The 20,323-nt window shown below is 41.6% G+C and overlaps 1 protein-coding gene across 3 annotated transcripts; it reads left to right on the top strand.

The window, feature by feature from the left end:
- Positions 1-2,302: 2,302 nt before the first annotated feature.
- FBXO30 (F-box protein 30) lies at positions 2,303-19,620 on the top strand. Of its 3 annotated transcripts, XM_064708396.1 has the most exons (4): positions 2,303-2,492; positions 6,935-7,039; positions 13,759-15,856; positions 16,697-19,620. In XM_064708396.1, the coding sequence occupies exons 3-4, from the start codon at positions 13,775-13,777 to the stop codon at positions 16,898-16,900; spliced, it is 2,286 nt and encodes a 761-aa protein (XP_064564466.1). In that variant the 5' UTR covers positions 2,303-2,492; positions 6,935-7,039; positions 13,759-13,774; the 3' UTR covers positions 16,901-19,620. The 3 variants fall into 3 exon arrangements, with proteins under 3 accessions (XP_064564466.1, XP_064564467.1, XP_064564468.1); XM_064708397.1 differs by lacking the exon at positions 6,935-7,039; XM_064708398.1 differs by lacking the exons at positions 2,303-2,492; positions 6,935-7,039 and adding an exon at positions 2,962-2,980.
- Positions 19,621-20,323: the final 703 nt, after the last annotated feature.

The following is a 20,323-nucleotide window of genomic DNA, read 5'->3' as shown; positions in this document are numbered from 1 at the left end:
TTATACAGGAGATTGTTTGCACATCTCAGCAAGTGCCCTGGCATTTGATGCAGACTTTACTTCAGATGGAGGGAGAGCACAAATCACAGTGCTTCAAGAATTTACACTTCACTCTCCTGTTGGCTCCAGTGACGGTGTCATGTACAGAACAATAGTGGACCAGACATGGATATTCATTTTCCATTTATGAGTAACCAGAATGAAGTTTCAGTCATTTTGGATTTAAGCCAGTAGAAAATAACCCCTCCAGTGGTTCACCCAGTGAACCCTCAAAGACCTCTGGTTTGTAGGTCAGTGGTACTAGCCAAACTGTATGATTAAAACTCACCTGTTTACCTTATAAAAGCAGTTCATGAGCATGATGATGACTGTCAGGTTGGGCACTACGGGCTATGGGACCTTGAGCAAGTATATGCACCAAAGCATTAGAGAAGAAACAGGTTGTCCCCTGAATGACTGAATGAGCAGACAAGTCCCAAATGAAGTATGAGAAAGGAAGTCCAAGCCACAGAAATTCATTCTCCTCACTCAAAAGAAGCAATTAAAATAAAAAGCCCCGCTTCTGTCGTTGAAGCTCAGCTCCAGCACAGAGCTAGCTGGACACAAAAGCCCGGCCACAGCCCATGTAATGAACACCTCAGCCAGGCAGCGAGCACACTCCACTGAGGTGAGAGTGAGCAGCTCAGTAACCTCACCTGTCCCACAGCAGGCATTGCCAGTGAGAGGCAGTTGGAAAACCAGTGACTGTCTGCATGGATTCTGCCCAGCAATTTACATAATTGTCTGATGAGCAGATGAAACGATTCTGCTTGGCTTCTCTGAGTCATGATGCCAATCCCTACCATCTTCTGGAGCTCACTTGGCTAGATTAATATATACAGATCCTATAATCAAACCTATGAGGGGAAAAAAGGGCCTGTCCTCAGGATCAAGGAAGATCAAGGCTGTCATATAAGGGTGGGGCAACCCTGAGAGTACTTATTATAGGAAGTGTTAGCAATGAGGCCTCAATATTAAGGTCATCTTACACTTTGTCTTACATAGCTAATGTGGAAATGATTTCTTACTGAAATGAGCCTTTCTGTTGGGCTCTCTAAGTAAGACTCTTCTAAGATGATAAATGTCAATAGTCACATTTTGAAATAGTAACATTTTTACTTACTCCCCACACCTGGGTTAGGTGCTGAGAGATTGAGAGGATCTATTTGGCCAGCTCTTCAACGTGTATAACCTCTCTCCAACAAAAATCTACACAAATAGCATGGAAATAAGGTCTTCAAAAGCTGGGTGCAGACCAACAAGGTTTTCCTGGAAGTTATAGAAAAAATATTTTTTCTTGTCAATTAACTAATCTCCTTGCTCTGTATCTTCTGCGGCCACACATATCTAGCTGTACATTCAATATTCTACCTCTGAAAAAAAGGGTATGGTCCAAGTTAAACTGCCTTTTTTTTTTTTCTCAGGACTCTTAAGACACATTGCAGCCCCTTAAAACACGGCATGCATAAGAGTAAGAACCCTCACAGGGGTAACACCCTGTATAATTCGTACCTAGCTACAGCCTCTTAAAGGACAGGCTTCCATAGGCCGAAGGGCAGCACCTGCCAAGGAAGGCTCAGTAATCAGCACCTGTGGGTGCATGGCCAAGTTTCTGGGAATAAAGATCTGGACCAGAAGTCTAACACACTCCAAGAAAGGTGTTAGAGAATCATTGTCGGTAACACCGAAAGGCATACAGCAGTGTTACTGATGGCTACCAGGAAAGTTTTTGTTGACCTGACAGCTTTAGCAGGGCCCAGTGCCGGTAGAGGCCCCGAAAAGGTGACTTTGGTTAACGGGATGGATTGTGGTGGTGGTGGATCTACGCTGGAACCAAGGCTGATGATCCGACCCCAGGAGAGCGGAGCGAGGCTGTCAGGACTCAAGGCAGCAGCCGTGCTCACCGTGCCCTCAGCCCGCGCCACAGGAGGGCTCGGGAGCGCTGCCGGGGCAGTGACCCCAGGGGCAGCGCAGGGGCTCCAGGCGGGACCGGGCCGGACCCACAGCCCCGGGGCGGCGGCGCGCTCCCGGCCCCGCACGCCGCTCCCGGCCGCGGCCGCCTCCGCGCACGCGCGCGGGGGGAAGTGGGGAGAGCGCGCGGCATTCGGGCGCCCCGCCCCCTCCGCCGAGGGCGAACGGGGCTGCGCCGGCGCCCGCGCGCTCCCGGGCCTCGGCCCCGCCCCCCAGCGGCCCCGCCCCGCCCCGCGCGCTCCCTGGCCCTGTCCCTGGCACGCGCGCGCGCGGCCGGCGGGGGCGCGGCCGGAGCGGGGCCGCGCCGGGAGCCCCGCGGGCGGCGAGGCCGGGCCGGGAGAGGCGGAGCGAAGCGAAGCGAGAAGAAGAGAAGAGAAGCGGACCGAGTGCGGCGGCGGCGGCCGGAACCCGGCGGGGGGAAAGCGCGAGGCGCAACGCAGGCTCCCGCGCCTGCTCGCCTGCTTGCGGAGCGACGGGGACGGGTGAGCCGCCGCCGCTGCTGTCCGCGAGTGGCGGGGAGAGCCGGGCCCTGCGCCCGCCTGGGGCCGCGCCCGCTGCCCGGCAGCCGGGCGGTAAACAAATGGCGGCCCGGCGGGGGCCCGAGCGCCCGGGGGCGCCTCCCCGGCGCCAGCCCTGACAGCTCGCCGTTGGCAGAGGCCGCGAGGGGCTCCGTGTGCGGCTCCGCCGGCGTCGCCTCCTCCTCGCGCCCCCCTGCCCCGCGGGCCCGCAGCGCCGGCTGTGTGCCGGCCGGGCCGGGCCAGGTGCCGCTGCCGCCGGGCCCGAGGGTGGCGGCGGACCGAGCTGTGCCGCGGCCGCTCCCTCTGACCCCGCCGTGCTGCCAGCGCTGTCGGGGTGTCGCGATTGCACGTGGGAAGGGCGTAGGGCCGGGGTCTGCCTGGGGCTGTGAGACCGCAGTCGGAGAGTCGCCTTTCGGCGTGAAAGGAGGGAGAAGAGAGCAAATAGTCCAGAGGTATTGCTGAAATCCTTCCCTAATCCCCCGTGTGCGTGTTATTTCGAGTAGATGTGCTCAGACCGTGCAAGAGGTGGTGTTTTCTCTCTTCTCTCGGTCCCTTTTTTAATGGCCGTTTTTTGACGTGCGGTGGAGCCTTTGTTTCCCTCCTTGAAGAAGGTAACGAGGGCTGTGTGCTTGTACTCCTGTAACCCCGCGGGTCGGCCATCAGAAGCGTACAGGGAGATGACAGCGGCTTGTTGAGCGGCTCGCGTCTTGGAACGGTTGTGTGGCATCACTTCCAAAAGTTCCAGCGTCGCTGTTGTTCGCAGCAGGTCTTCCAAATTCTTAAGGGAAATAACCCGTGGGCTGGAGAGGTGGCTTTCTTTTGTTCTGTAAAACTCTACTCGGATTTGGCTGAGGAGCTTTTCATAATCCTTGTTTCCCTTTCCCTGATTGTGTTGTTAATAATGCCAGAGAAGTGTTTGTTAACATACTAGTCCAAACCCAGTGCCCCTGAAGTAACAGCCTCACCTTGCTTGTGCTAGCACTTAAGGCAAGATATCTCCTCTGCTTTCCCTAGAATTGGTGTAGATGGTTAAGTCCTTCACCTGGAAGCCTGCTGCCTTCTGCTTCACCTTGGTGTGATACACCTTAACTGGTGCTGTGGTTTGGGGGGTTCAGGTGCGTGCATCCGGTTTGAGGAGGATGTCAGTTATCTATGGCCTTCTCCCAGAAGTACAGAAAATATTAGAAGAACTTTGTTGGTAAGCAAGTCGAGTACCTGGAATACTGAAAAATGCACTGGCAGCTTTACTCTGTAGGCATGTAAATATCTATGTGGACTTTCTCCATAGTGGTCAGATTTCATCGAGAGAAGAAATAGATTAGAGAAAGTGAATTGGGATTGTATTGCAAGCTGAGACTTTTTGTGGGGTCTCTTCTCTCATTTGCTTCCAAAGTTGGAAGGTGTTAAGAGAACAAGAGAATCCCCGCAGAATGGGCAAAAGCTATGCAAAAACAGTGTTTTTACTCTGCTGCCTAAATAGTCTTTCTTTTTGCACTAAATTCTGCATTTACACAATTAACTTCTTAAATTCGGGTTATATTTCCCTTGCTTCCTACTTCAAAGTTAGAAGTCTGATGGGCAAAATAAGTGCTGTGTTTAACCAGCAATATCTGGTTGGAAAACTTCTGGACAAGGTTTCTGCTTCTTTTTGTACAGCCAGGTTTTTAGGTCGTGAGGAGTGTCTACAGCAGAGGGTGTAGTCTACAACTTTGTGAAGAAGAAAGCATATGGTTATTAGTCTTCAAATGAGTTCTGTGGCTGCTGCAGGTTTCAGCTGTGTAAGAAACCCCTGGTTTGCTTTCCATAGACCTATTGCTTTGGTAGGCTCTGTCTACAAGGAGGCATATGCTGTTTGCCTCTGGCAATGAGATCCAGTGGAATAAACACGGGAGTAGGGAATGATGTGTAGTCATCATTGTACTGGTGACAATTTCCCTTCAGTTTCCGTATCTGCATAATGAGAATAAAGATAATGTATCTATTGGTGAGATTGTTAGATTGTATAAGGGGTGGTAAGTATTCCTGAACAGACCACATAGAAATGAATATTTGCATTATCGATGGTTACTAAGAAATCTGTGTAAGCTGCCCTAAGTGTCAGGGCACTATCTAGTCTCAATATTGAATGAAGGAAAAAGACTGAAAAGTCTTATAATATAAACTGCTCTGAAACAGGCCAAGAGAGTTAAAATGGCAGGGGAGCTCTAGATTCTGGCTTACTTTGCAAGCTACTGTTTTTTAAAGTTTCTGGTGCGACACTTGGTGTCTTACTATAATCTTTCAGTAATCTTTTAATACTGTTTGAAGCTTCAGGAGCCTGCAAACCCCTATAGGCAATACAATATCCGGTTGAGTAGTTTGTGCTGTTTCTTACCAAATGTCCAGCATTGATCTGAGCTCTCAATGTGAGATCACAATGAAAAAATGACAGGTCTAAACTTAAGACTTGAGAATGGGAGGCGTGGTGAGGTGAGCTTCTGAGTGATACAGCTACAGCTGTTCATGTAAAACTTTAGGTAGTGGTTCAGGCTGAGTGTGATACCTGGTTCAGGCTTTGCTGCAGAGGTGCTGGAACACGGGTGGTGTTTTGTTGAAGTTCAGTCTTTTATTTGTCTATTTAGAAACATCTCTAGTACAAACTGTAGTTTTCCAAAAGTCCTGTTTGACAGAGAAATTTGTTGATAGATTCATTGCAAATAGGATCTTTATAGGAGTGTGCTTTATTGGCAAAGCTTTAATGCTCTTACAAAACCTTGTTTTGTCTGAGTCACTGTTGTCACCAGATAAGGAATGTGTTTGGATAGGATCATTCAGCTGGAGTCCTTGGGCAAAAAGAAGTAGCATCAAGCCTGTTGACATTTGGAAAAGGTGGTCTAAATGATATTAGAGATAACAAATTGATGAATAATCAGATGTCCTAAAACCCTGTACGAACTTGTAGTGAAGATGTTTGTGTTTTCCAGTTCTTCATTCATGTTAGAAACATATTGAAAGAGCTGGTATGACATGCTGACTATGAGATATATTCCCAGCTTTCTGTGATCAGCTCTTTGAGATAGGTGAGTTTTGGTTTAGACAATGTTTTTATTTAGAACTATCTTTTTTTTTTTTTTTACTGTTTTGTTGGTTTTGAAACCAAGCAGCTTGGAAGGGGGAAAAGCCTGACAGTTGCTGAAAAAAGTGGCTTTCATTTGATAAGAAATACCTGAAAATAGAATAAAGTTGGCAAGACTTTGTCTTATAATATTGAATATTTTTGTTTTACTTCAAATTTTTCAAAATATTTTGAGAGAAACTCCCATAATTTCTACTTCAGTGTAATCTGATAAGGTATCCTTGTGAGTATGTCTGTTAAATTTTTTTTGTGTACTGTTTGTTTTGCTACATATTAGCCAGGCCATTGTCTACTACCAAGGGTATATTTTTAACAGAAAACTTAATATGGACAGAATACATGACATTGGACTTCAACGTAGGATGTTGGAGAGAACTTGCTTTCATAGTCTATTTACTTAGAGTTGTTTTGTCATTTTGCTATGGGACCTGGTTAAACTTGTGTAGTAAGACCTGAAACAATATATTAATGAGATGTTTGGCCTGATTTCTCTAAGTATGCAGAGGTCAGGAATCCTTCGGCTGCAGCATGTATGAATTAAAATCTTACATAAGAAGGATTTATTTTTGGTTTCTTTTGGATGGTTCAAACTACCTACTATAATACAGAATGCATTATTTTTTCCTAGTAGTTCTGCTTCTGGTTACTGAGAAATGGCTTATTTTCTTGCCTGCTTTTCTGGAGGATTTGCAAGTTGGTATTGGGATAAGAATATCATTGTTCCTTTGGGCATATCCCCTCGGTTTCACCTCTCTCAAGTTTTAGTGGTAATCCTTGGGAATGAAGCAATGGAAGAAGCATCTTGTTACAGTAAAAAGCTTTTTAATAGTAAGCAACTTGCTCAATAAGTTCCCATGTATGAAGACTGAAGATGGACAAATTTTAACTAGACTAAAATGCAGTTTGTAAAAGAATCTAACTTTATTTATTTTAGTTCTCTAGCTATTGCATTCTTTCATATGAGTTTAGGGTTTTTTTTCCTGAAATGGTCAGAGCAGTGAATTAAGTGCAGTAGCTCAGAATAATAACTTTTAATAATGTCTTACAACCTTAAATATAATTAGGTTACCATCCAGTGTGACTAACAGCTAGCAATAAGCTAAAATGACAGAACTTAGGTTGTACTTGGGAAGTCTTTTAAAAATTTGTTTATATTCCCATAAAATCTGCAAAAAATTTCAATGTTTGTAGCCCAGACAATGTAAGCACGTACCTTTTTAGGGGATTGCACATACATAAAGTAATGTCTACACCTGAAATGAAACCTTACTTCTGATCTCATTTCTTGCAGAATCTGCAGCAATCGAGGAGTCACTGTGTGTTCAAGTTCAGAAGTGCTTTACACATGAAATCTACTGGCTCTGTAGCTGATTCTGCCCTGTCACCATCTCAACAGGTAGAGTGCTTTTGTGCCTGAGCCATGCAGCAAGTGTAGCTGTTCCTCGTGCAGTTGTCCTGTGTCCGTGTGTGCCCCAAGGCACATTGAGCTCTCTGGGTTTCTTGTCAGGGAAATCTGTCAGGGAAGCAAGAATGCATGGCAGATCTGTCACAAAAGTACTCTATAAAGAAAAGCCTAGTAGTTTGGCTTTTGATTTTTAGCACTCTTTTAACTGAGTTTAACAACGATAGAAGAAAGTGTTCTGTCGTTTCATCAGAGATTCTGTTCTAAAATGTAACAAAGCCAGACAAGGAGGGCATCAGTGGAGAGTCCACTTCAGTGAAAGCGTCTCTTTTCCCCTTGAATTTTTTTTTTTTTTTTTTTTTTGGCTGCAACGGTTTGGGAGGAAATAATTGCACTGTATTCTCTGAATGGTAGGAAGATGGTTTGCCACTAGGAAGAAAGGATATTTGGGGCAGGGGCAGACAGGGAAAAGTCTTCTTTATAAGGTTGGCATAAAAATGGTTGCAATTCCCTATAATTCTATAGTGCGCATTATTTCTGTGGTAGTTACAGATTTCCCTTTTTTGGTCTGGTTTGTTTGTGAGGTGGATAGGTAACTTTGAATTATGCTTAAAAAAGCAGGTAGTGTATATATTCCTTCGATGTTAGACCACTGAGAGAACTAGAATCTTTCCAGAAGTATGTGTTCCCCCAAGGTTTTTTTTCTTGCAGTCAAAAGCCATGTTTTAGTGTAACCTTTTTCTATTTTAGTGTAACCTTTTTCTGTCTCTTTTGTGTAATACATAATAATAGCTGTAGACTATGTTGGTAATGGTTGAAGTAGCGTCCTGCTTACGTAGTAGTTTGGGCTTAGTAATAGGAGCTCTTTTCATGTTTTCAGTGATTAACAATAAATTAATGTAAACTTGTTCTAGTATGTTCAGTATGTGCAGTCACTACCAGCCAGGGAAGATGTTCTTGTCTTTGTTGTGGATGAATTTATGTTTGAGGATGCAATGAACACTCATCCATCCAACTGTTTTGAATATGGTTTTACCTTCCCTGGTCTACCTTTTTGTAACAGAAATCAGGGTTGTCCTAATGAACTTAGGGGTAGGGGATGGTAATTAGTATTGTGTAAGGTTGAGAATTTAAGTTTGGCATCTGAAAGAGAAGCTCCTAACAGAAACCAGGGAAAAAGATGGAAGATACACAGCTGTCTCTTCTGATGCCTTGGACTAGCTGGCTTGAACAGAGGCTAGACAGAGTTAGAGAATAAAGTGAGCATTTGTCAAAGGCCTTTAACAGGTACACCTTGGGCAGTGCAGGAGCCTCACAGAGGCTATACCCAAGATGGATGATGGTCCTGAGTTTTTTGGGCAGGTACAAGTGTAGTCTATTTGCATATCAGGGGTTAATTGTCCAATTGCAGCTTCAGGTAATGAAGTCACACTCCCCTAGTTTGCTCCCCCCCAATTTAGTTTTGTTTATACTTTTTGGCCTGAGGCTGTGATGATCACCTTGGTTCTCAGGCCTGGAAGGATTGTTTTGTCAGGCCAAACTGTGATGAGGACTAACTAACACTCTGTGTGGAGTTCAGAGTTATACACTAATGCAGTACAGGATCTGAAAACTATAAAAGCTAAAACTTAAGGCATCACTTCTGCAGTGTCCAAAACAAAAGGGAATTTTTTAGTATGGTTTGCATGTATTTGCTTGTGGGTGGATTTGGATGCTCCTGGGAGTTTAAACCTGTAGTACAGCTTGTGTGTCTCTAGTCTTCTACTTCCTTGAAGCAGTAATTTAAGAACCTGTTGGTCTGTTCAGTTGAATCTGATAGAAGAGTCTTAAAGGTAGTTGAGCTTTATGGGTTTGATCAATAATAGGGGTCTGTGTAATGGAGGGCTCCAATAGCAGTAATGGTTGCTGTGATTTCCTGTCTTATTGGCCCCAAAGTATTCATACAGGAGTGAGTGGGCAAGCAGGCTTTGGGCTTGATACTGCTAAGTACAGTTTTTTGTGGTACAGAAGAAAGTAAGAACTCACACTTGCAGCTGAAGCATTGTGTGTGTCTGAAACCCTTATTATGCTATTTTAATGTTTGTGTTACAACAGCAACTGGAAATCACGTGGCTGTAGCAGCTGGAATTTTAATCCTTTTAATTATGACAGATTTTCAAAGCATGTTCTGGCTGATTTAGTCAGCTGACTGTATAGTATGTACAATAACATCAAGTGATGGCACAAATTCTGAGAGCAGTGGTCACCTCACTGGAACGGGATGTATTTTTAGGTTTCTCTGCTAGTAACAGTCAAGAGTATGTACTTCAGCACCCTGAACTGAAGGAACTGAAGCTGGTTGCTGACACTACACTATCAGAAAAGGACAGCTGTTCGTTCTTGCTCTAGTCATTGATCTGACACTGTCTTCTGACCATATTGTGGCAAGGAACCCAGTGGGATATAAACTCTGTCAATATTATTGGTGTTTTAATAACAGGTATTTTTCTTTATGTCAGCAATGACATTCTTTGTTAGCCCTTTCAATTTGCTGTATTAAAGGAAATAAAAGGACTTGTTACCTCCAGCGAGAATTTTCTTTATCTCCCCTTTACCCAACAGGTCTTTTCTTTACAAAGCAGTATTTGGGAAGGAGGTGGTTCTTGTTCTCAGTATAGTACTAATGATATATTGGTCCTGGTTCTTTAATGGGAAATTATTCATATGTGAATGCTCCTAATCTATGAATGAAAGAGGTGCTAAGTTCTGCGATTTACAAAGTTAGCTTACAAAATAGAGTGAGTCATGGCCATTTGCTGATTAATCAGTGTGCTAATTCTTGAGGTCTTATCTATTTATTTTACCAGTTTGATAGGGTCACTTGTTTTTTTTCCTTTGGACTTAATTTGCAATTTAAGAATTGAATTATATCAGAAGCCTAAAGTAGTTCAAGCAGTCCAGGAACTCATGACTGCCCAAAACAGCCGTTGAGTTTGAAGCTCAAGTATTAAAATTAAAAATGCATAAAAGGGCATCTAATATATTTAAAGGGACTTTGTAGTAACTTACAAATAAAATGCAGCATTCTGACTAAATTGAAGTTTTGCAGGAGCTACTGAGGAGTTAAGGCTTGTAAGCAGAACGCAGAATTTTAGCGAATGTTCTGATGGTTTACTGATGTCTGAAGATATTTTAAATTATATGTTTAGAAAATGAGCCAAAGGATTTGAATTTTAAGATAAATGATAATTAATATCAAGCTTCTTGGTGACCAGTAAAATTCTGATTTATAGAAACTGAGAGAATAAGTTACTTCAGCTATTTAATCGATTTTGTGCATAACTGTTTCTTGATAAAACCAATCTGAAGCATCTGTAATAGAACAAATTAGCATCTAGCTATTGATAAGACTTGGGATTTTAGTGTCAGCTTTGGCTTTCACACACTGTCTGTTAGTGATATTTGATGTTTTCACCAGATTTTGTTTCATTCTTGCTTTGAAAGGTCATTTGCTTATATGAAATAATTAAGTTTTGATGAATATTACCTTATGAGTGAAAGGAGTTCAGGAGCCTGAAAAAAGCCAGTATCATTGTGCAACTCAAGTTTCACAATCCGACTTGTAAAGACCAAGATAGTGTGCTGGGGAGGAGGATGTTTTACTGTCTTAATAGAATGTTCTGTGTAAGCTCAGGCTATTTAAAGATACTATTTAATGATGGTTGACTAATTTAGGGTATGTCTGCAGAAACAGTGCAGGCAAACATGAGCTCAGTTTGACTGTTCTGAGCTGCTGCATGTGGGCCAGCTTTGGCCTAGAAGTCGTAGAATAGTGCTGGCTTTGCAGTGTATGCTGTTTTTCCAACATAATTCATGTATGTCCCCTCTCTGGGTTGAGTGGAGGTGGCTCATCTGCCTTGCCCAAAATCCGTAAAATTTTGGCCCAAATTGCTGTCGTGCAACACATCCTGACATGATCTGATGGTGCTGATGTGAAATTCCCACTGAAGTGTCACAGTCAGTATGGAATGGGCTACAGGCAGCCCTGAGGCTCTGGAAAGGACGTGTGTCCTCCCCTGCTCCACAAGGCGGGATGTGCCCAGCATGGAGCCATGCGGCAGCAGCACCCAGGGCAGCCCCTCGCTGCTGTGGGGGAACATCCCTGCTCCTGTGGGTGTCCTGTGAGTCTTGACAGCACTGCCCCTGGGCTGCTGTCAGACTGTACCCAGCTTTTCCACCCTGTGGGAAAGGGCATTGGCAGCTCATGACATGAGTGCCCCCTTTTCACCTGGGGTGCTGTCAAGTGGATGGTGAAGCCGAGAGCATCCATAGCCCCCACAGTGAGGCAGGAGTCACCTCGGGTGCCCTCATGCGCAGGTGAGACCTGTGCAGCTGAGCCCAGGTAGCAATACACTGTCCCATCCTAGGAGTCATTGGTGCTCCTGCCTGAACACACCCACATGCTGCTCTCCCAGGGGCTCACTTCTGGCCAGCTTGAAGTGAGCAGGCTGTTGCTCTGTGGGAGCAGGACCCTGTTTAGAATAGATGAAGTAGGGGCTGGGCTCTCTAAAGGCCCTGGCATTATAAACTAGGAATTGTCTTTTGCAGTGCTATTTCCATTTTGTCTTACTCACTTTAAAATACACACATAGCCTGAGAGCTTCCTTTTGATCTCTGTTCACCTGTTGACTTGAGGAGAAGTTGTTTGGTTTCAGTATTGATGGAAATTTCTGAGATTTTCTTGGGTCTAGCAACAGGCTGCGGTATTTGGCAATAATTACTCAGAGAAGGCTTTGCTGGAAGAACTAAAATTATCTTCGGAGAAGTCAAATAATTTTTTCATTCTTTACTGAGCATGTTTTTAATCTCTTTGTAGTAGGTGCCATCTGATTTAATTTGCAAGTCAAAAGCAGGTTGTGTGCAGGACATGTTTGCAAAAATGTTGAACAAGTCAGCCACTGAGTCCAGTGACTGATATGCTTGACAATTTATTTGAAACTTAGTGTTACTAAGTATATAAATGTTAAGGTATGGTGGGGGAAATTCAGCTGTGTTTTGCCTGCTAAGTGTAACACATATGCCTTTTTGTTAAAAGTGCTCAGGAGAGTGGGTGGCTAAAATATTTAAGTTATCCAAATTACGAAGCATGGGGGGTTGAGGACTGATTGCTACTTAAAGTTGGCATGAATTTCAAAGCATTATAAAAGAATACAAGTGAGTGAGGTGTCACATATATTTCTGTTTAAATGCTTTAAATTATTTTAGGTGGAGTGTCTAAAAGGCACTTTTGTTTCATTTTGACTTCAGTTTCCACGGAAGCAGTTTTCCTTTTATAGTTCAGAGTAATTGTAATTTAGGAAGGTTTAATGCATTAAACCTGAAGTGTTTAGTCTAAAGACAATGCATGAGAGCACTTGTTAGCAGAATAAGGAACCATTTTTATTAATCTTAAATTCTTTGAGCATTTTATTTCTCAAGAGAATTGCTAGAGGGAGAGGAGTAAGGAAAAGATGGAATGAACAATGTATTTTTGAGATTTGGCTATGTACAAATCATTCACTGATACCTCTGAACTTTAATCCCTACTGATACCACTTCTGAGAGGGAGTTTGTAAGAGCATAGGGGAGAGCTTGGTAACTTGTGTGGGCCTGCACTCCAGTGGGAGAGCAGTTCCAGACTTTCTCAAAGTATGAAACAAAGACACAAAGTTTACTCCACTTTTTTTTCTTTGTTTTTTGTTTATTTTTCCACAACAAAGAATTGAATTTTTTGTTGGTGTCAGTGTGCTGTTGTAGATTGCACCATGGATGTATATGCATTTTGGTTTTTATTGCTGTTTGGCCTTGTTATGCAGAGTTGTTGATATCCTGACACTTTGAATTGCTGGTATCATAATCAGGGTGGCCATGGGATGCATTAAAAATTACCTTTTGTGGGTTGAAGTGGACATATAGATAGGACCATGTAGGCAACTAAAATTTTATGTAAATGTTTGCAGTGAAATAAAAGGACTTATTTAATATGTAGTGTAATTATGTAGTATTATTTGCTACCCATGTACAACAGCTACTGTAGAAAATAAAGGGAGGGGCTATAGGCTTTAGATGAAGAAAAAGAGTGGAGAGCTGTTGTAAAGGACTGCAGTCTGTCAGAAGCAGGGAGTGGGGAGAGAATGGGACATGGCATGGAATTGAGATGCTCACTGAAGGCTGCAGATTGCCTTAAACAGAACTGCAAGAAGAGAGTGTCAGCGACTTAGGTGGTAGCAGGCAGCCTGGGGAACAGGTTGCCTCTGTTTAATTTAGAAAATTGGACATGAGGATGAATCTGGTTTCCTTTATTTTGTCTCTGTACTCTGTGCAATTGTATAATTTATAATTGTTGTTGGCTATATAGTCAAAGGTCATGCTTTGTTTCTCATGGAATGATCTTTTTGCAATGAGTGGGGAAAAGGGGCTGCTCCACAGTGAAGGATTACACAACATCTTTACTGAAGCTGCATATATTAGACCTGGTAAATAAATGCATAGACTATGTTCTGGGCTCTGATACAAACGTCTATTTTTAATTTTCAGCTTAACTTTTAAGCACCAGTTCTTTGAAATAAGGTGTTATATACTCGTTTTCTTAAAATGTCTACTGATCAAGCATGCAAAACTGCAAATAGCAGCTTGTAAATATTAACAATATTGAGTTAACATTCTGTGCTGTTGTCTCCTTTCTCTTTCCTCAGAATTGGATTTACAGTCATGGAGGAACATCAGCAGCACTTACACTGTGTGAACTGCGTCAGCCGTCGCTGTATGACCAGACCAGAGCCGGGCATTTCCTGTGATCTCATTGGCTGCCCCTTGGTTTGTGGGGCAGTTTTTCACTCATGCAAAGCTGAGGAACATCGCATGCTATGTCCACTTGAAAGAGTGCCTTGTTTGAATAGTGGCTTTGGATGTCCATTCATAGTAGCCCGAAACAAAATTGCTGATCATCTAGAAGTTTGTCCTGCAAGCGTGGTGTGTTGTACCATGGAGTGGAATAGATGGCCAGTCAGTTACGCTGACCGAAAATCTTACGAAAACCTGAGTAAAGATGTCGATGAAGTGGAGCAGCTAGATATGGCTTTAGCTCTTCAAGACCAGCGCATGTTATTAGAATCACTTAAAGTAGCAACTATGATGTCAAAAGCAGGTGATCAAATACCAGAATCCAGAGAGCAAACCTCTGTCAAATCAAGTGCCCCCGATACAGTGCATACCAACGGTTTGATGCCTGTAGATGAAGAGTCCTATGGTGCGCTTTATCAAGCTACTGTAGAAACAACGAGAAGTTTAGCTGCTGCTCTGGATATCCTGAACACTGCTACAAGGGACATTGGTATGTTAAGTTCAAACCTCTGCATTTCACCACATGAAATGAAAGAAGATCCCAAGATTAAAGAACAAGCTTCTAGTGGCATTATTCAGGATAAAAAGTCTGACTCTGAAAATCCAGATGAAGATACTGTAGGAGCAGTTGGGGGAATTAACTTTGATAGCCTGAGTCAAAATTCACAAATGGAGCAAAATGGTTCTTGTGATATTTGTTATGATGTAGTGCAAAACCATGATTTAAATCTAAACCTCAGTAACTCCTCACTTTTGTGTAATGGTTTTCATGTAGAAAATGTAGAAAATGAATGTTCAAAGGTGTTGGACCACAGTGAAGATCTTGGTGTATCTAACTCAAAACCGTCCAGTGTAGCAAATGGTGAATGTACTGCATCTCATGATGACGAAGCATTAGAGTCTTGCAGCTCCTGCCCTGTAACAGCACAAGTTGAAGTAATACCAGCTGATCACTTAGTTAATGGCAATGCTAATCATGTGCTACTTCCCCATAATGCTAATGAAGAAGAAATATTAGAGAGACAAGTGGAGCAAGAAAGATTGAGAAACATAGATGCGTTTTCACTTTTACGGCATCGATCGTACAGATTCCTTGTTAACCATTATTGGTCAACACCAAAAGAAGACAAAGCTGTTGATACATCAGATTTGGAGATAACAGAAGATCCTATGGGTCTTCAGGGAATTGATCTAATCACTGCAGCTCTGTTGTTTTGCCTAGGAGATTCTCCCGGAGGTAGGGGGATATCGGAAAGTCGCGCTGTCGATGTATATCATGTTGACTTTGGGACCCAGACGTTTTCTCTCCCATCCGCTATACTGGCCACAAATACAATGGTGGGGGAAATAGCTTCAGCTTCTGCATGTGATCATGCCAACCCACAGCTCTCAAATCCAAGTCCATTCCAGACTCTTGGATTGGATTTGGTATTGGAATATGTGGCTAGATACCAAACAAAACAGCGTTCAATGTTTACATTTGTTTGTGGACAGTTGTTTAGAAGGAATGAATTTTCGTCGCATTTTAAGAATGTGCATGGAGACATTCATGCTGGCCTTAATGGCTGGATGGAGCAGAGGTGCCCTTTGGCATATTATGGGTGCACATATTCTCAACGAAGGTTTTGCCCTTCAACGCAAGGGGCAAAAATTATTCATGACCGCCACTTACGGTCATTTGGAGTTCAGCCTTGTATATCCACAGTATTAGTAGAACCAGCAAAAAGCTGCTTAATTGGACTACACAATGACCATCTGAGTAGTCTACCTTTTGAGGTGCTGCAGCACATTGCTAGTTTTCTAGATGGCTTTAGTTTATGTCAGCTCTCAAGAGTGTCACGTTTAATGAGAGATGTGTGTGGAAGTTTGCTTCAAGCACGTGGAATGGTGATACTGCTTTGGGAGAAGAGAAAGTGCCCAGAAGGAAGTTCTTGGCAGGTAAAAGAAAAGGTAAGTTACTATTTTTTTATTTTGAAGGTGAAAGGGAAAGTATTATATTGGTTCTGTTTCTGGTTTTTTTCTTAATATTATGTCTGTTACTACTGGATTTTGGTATAATAACCTTTCAAGAAAGAGATCTTTGTATAGAAAAAGTGAAAATTGCTGCGGATTGTCTCAGTCTTCTCCACACTTGGAGAAACAGAAGTAGAGTCTGTATAGTTTTTGCTGGATGTAAGTAAATTAGCTTCTGGTTTTTTCCAATATTTTCAAATGTTAAAAGATTACTTCTTGATTTGCTTTAAGATCAGTATTTCAAAGAAGTGGGAAAGCTGCCTACAAAAGTTTGCTTTCCTTGCCTGTGTAGTGTTTACAGCAATTTCTATTTTCAAGCCTGTTGAGATCATATCTATTGCCTTGGTACTGAATGCCTTAAATATTGAAATACTTTAAAACCTTTGGATGACCTTTGTGTAATGTAGTTTTTACCGTTCTCCCCACTCCAAACTGCAAAATATTTGCAGCACTCATTTGGAATTGCACAAGTTGATAAGAAACAAACTATTGTGGCTGGTCTTAAAATACCTTGTAATTTATCTTCCGATTGTATCTATTTTATGGACACAAAAAATATTGCCTTTGTTTCTTCCCAGTGTTCAGAGTTGTCTTGGAGTCTCGATCAGCCTGGGACAAACAGTACTAAGTTCTGTATAGTGTATTTTTGTCATGTTGATTTTTAGTATGAGTTATTGGCAGCATTACATGAAAGTTCTGTAGCACAAGCATGTGATTTGCTGCTCTGAGTTCAGGTATCTTGAAATGCTGTGAGCCTAAGTGCAGTTTATTTCCTAGGTCTGGCGCTTCAGTACAGCCTTTTGTACTGTGAATGAGTGGAAGTTTGCTGACATTGTGAGCATGGCTGACCACTTGAAGAAGTGTAGCTACAACGCCGTGGAGAGGAGAGAGGAGGCCGTGCCGCTGCCATGCATGTGTGTGACGCGAGAGCTCACCAAGGAGGGACGCTCGCTGCGCTCTGTTTTGAAGCCAGTACTTTAAGCACTGCTGCCACTCCAATTGCACATACACTCAAGCACCTGATAGAACCTCGGTAATATTACGAGACACTTTATTAATGTACTAAAGATACTTTCTAGCTAAATCTACTCTGTCACTGTGTATATAAGGTTTGAAGTGACATTTATTTTTTATAATACTGTTTAGCTGGAAAGTAATGAAAGTTGCCTTAACGTTTGAAAAATTCGGAACTTGCTGGACAGGGTAGTTTTATCTAACTTATGTAATTTAAGAACAAAATCCTAAGGTGTGTTTTCTGATTCACTGGTGCCCATGTAGCTGTTGACTGAAAACATTTCAAAAATGGCCTCTAAATGGTATCCACATTTGGATAGGAAACACTGAATTGCAGTGAGAGAAAAGTCCTCTCCAAATCCTGTACCTTCTGTGTCTGGTCTTTTTTTTTTTTTTTAACAAATTATGATCCAAATATTTGAAAGATAAGGAAGAATTCAAAACTTTATAATAGATGTCTCAAACACAGCTTTTAAGCACATCTTTTCTCATTAAATTGGTGTTCTAATGCTCTTCCTAGTTAACAGGTGATCTAGGATCAGCTTTTTTTTTAAAGGAAGGTTTTAAAGGTTTTTTAGGAATGATGTAAGTGAACTCAGATTTACAGCAGCTTAATTATTAGTACAACTTCGTTTTGACATGTCAACAATTGCTATTTCTTCTTCTGAACTCTTAACAAGTTGTTTTACTTCTGGGAGCAAAACTTTTAGAGCTAAAACCATGGAATACTTGTTTTTACTCTCACACCTACAATGATATCAATGTCAAATGTTCAGAAAATTTTTCCTTGTCCTGCAGTTGGCTGAGGGTTAAATTGCTTGAGCAGTCAGAAATTCAAAGTATGTGATGAACAGTTATGAATTTATAGTGCAGCTAATGAAAGGGCTTTACTTGTCCTGTGGTATTGTGACATGTATTGTCTCCTTTTCTGTTAATTTGTCTATAAAAATGCTGCTTTTATAAGGAGCATTTTAAATTACTGGTATGTATAGCAAATGTATCATCTTCATAAGATGAGACATGATTTGTTAATTGTGCAAGGCATATCAGAAATGTTATGTTAATCCACATTTGTTAAACCAATAAGTCCAATTTGCTTCCCGTCTTCCATAAGAAAAGATCTTACAAAGTGTTTGTGAACAGAGAATACACGCTATGAAAAATGGCCTGGTATAGCAAAACTTTAATAACTTGAACTGACTTTCCAACTTGTTTGTATTACTGTCGGTGTCTCTAGCCTGTTGCACTTAGCAACTGTGCCACAAAACTAAAACAGAAACAGACCAGAGCTCGGAACAATGAAATACAGTGTGTATTTCCATTATAGGAAAAAAAAAAAAGAGATTAGTAAGGAGAAGATGTTTACAAAAATGGCTAAATTTATTACTTGCAATTTCTGTACCGGACACTTGTTTATGGCTAATCTGGCTGCAGTTCACAGCTTTGGGATCTCTGCATTTCCCATTCTGGATTCAGTCCAGCTAAACATTCACTGCCTTTTTTTCTCTTCAGAGTGCTACAGGTGCTCAGAAAAAAAACCCCAAAAAACAGTGCCATGAGTTGAAATTATAACAACTCAAATAGAAGCTTTGCCTGGATCTTCAAACTGCATGTTCTCATTCCACAACTTCTCTTCTTTGTTGTGTAAAGAGAAGAAAGGAGTAAACCCTCTACAGAAGTTAGCAACATTTGCAGTAATTCTTAGCTGTTACCACAGTTATCTGGAAAGGAGGATCTAGATTCAAGTAGAGATCTGACTATACCAACTGGGTTTTAGGTAGGACCCCCAGCCTGGTTCCTTGAATACATTGAAATGCTCATTATCCACAAATTCTTCCGTACAAGGCAGGAGATGACTTTCATCAGTTCTTGTCTTTCAGCTCTAATGGCTCCTTGCTGCTGCTCTCCAGTGTTTAAAAGTAGTTGTGTGACTGGAAGGATCGTGAAAGTTGAGGAGATAATGCTCGCATTTATGGCTAAATCTACTTCAAAACATCTGTCTTGGGTTACTGGTATTTTTTAGTGAGCAATGTGGTGGTCTTGGTACTCTGCATTCTTTGTAACTCCCCAGAACCCTGATAAGTACAGTAGGCAGGCACGTGTCTCGGTGCTTATGGAAAGGAGTTAGAGGAACTGGTGTTAGAATCTCGCTTGTAGCACAGTGCAGAACTGCATTTAAAGTATCATCAGTTGTTGATCTATTAAAATGAACTTTTAAAGTACTCTTTTTAAGAAATAACACTATTTCTCAATACATGCACTTTTATTTTCAAATGTAGATACAGGCTTTTTTGTTAAATTAGTTTATTTTTTATGAGAATCCAGAGCTATTAAAATATCAATGTTGTAAACAACATATCTGCCTTGTAAACTGCTCCAAATGCAGAAATACAGTATACTTAGGATAAAACTTTTTTTTTACACTGCTATGCAGTTTGTAAAACATCTGTGGTGTATAGTCAGTCTATCAAAATGTGACCTGTTCACATTTGCCCTTGAATTTTAAAAATGTCATATCCCTTTCCTGGTACATGTTCCGTACAGCATATATAGACAGCTGTTCCAGTCTTTCTTTTACTTGATACCACATTGCTACTTTGTTTAAGATGTTATGTTTTCAATCATTATGCAATATTTTTTTCAATGTCTGTTGAAATCTTAATAAAACTTTTGGAGTTTCTCTTTTAGTATGAGTGTATTTTCTTTAAAGCTCATCCCCAGCCTTTGGGTGTTCAAGCATGGTGCTCAGTGTCTGCCTATGGGAATCCAGTAAGTACTCCAAAACTAAAGTTACATATGGGAAACTATTTGTAAACATTCAAACATTGCATAATTTTGAAATTATTAATATTTATACACATTTCAGTGTGAAGATTGGTCATTCATTTTCAGATTGTCTGCCCATTTCTATTGCTTTGGTCTATAATGCAGCATAGATTCCCTTCCATAATTAAAGATTTGAGTACATAACAACGAAGGCACATTGTAGCTTGTAGGTTTGTTCTAACTGATTTTTCTGAATAAAGTGGAAAGATTATCTGATCAACATGATGTACTGCTGGTTTGCAAAGAACATTGTTCAGTGTGTTATTTTGTGAGTAAAGCTTCTTCTAGAAAGTTGTTGGTTAGAATAGTACAGAAACAAAATTTAGGATGTTTAGATAATGGTTGTATTTCAGACTGCTTATGGAATGGCAAAATATAAAACACCATTAAAATAGAAGACTACTCAGAAATTGATGTTTTGCCCTGACAGTTGCTAATACTGGCATACTATAGTCTTTACAAATAAAAGTGGTACCCATACTGCACTGAGATGAATCTTAAAAACTTGTGCATATTTAACTTTTTAGACAGACCACATTTTGGTTTTTCTCTCTCCATAACTGG

Source organism: Zonotrichia leucophrys, chromosome 3 (genome assembly GCF_028769735.1).
Source record: "Zonotrichia leucophrys gambelii isolate GWCS_2022_RI chromosome 3, RI_Zleu_2.0, whole genome shotgun sequence".
NCBI lineage: Eukaryota > Metazoa > Chordata > Aves > Passeriformes > Passerellidae > Zonotrichia > Zonotrichia leucophrys.
The sequence above is the reverse complement of the archived record's forward strand: the minus strand, read 5'-3'. Positions and strand labels throughout refer to the sequence as shown.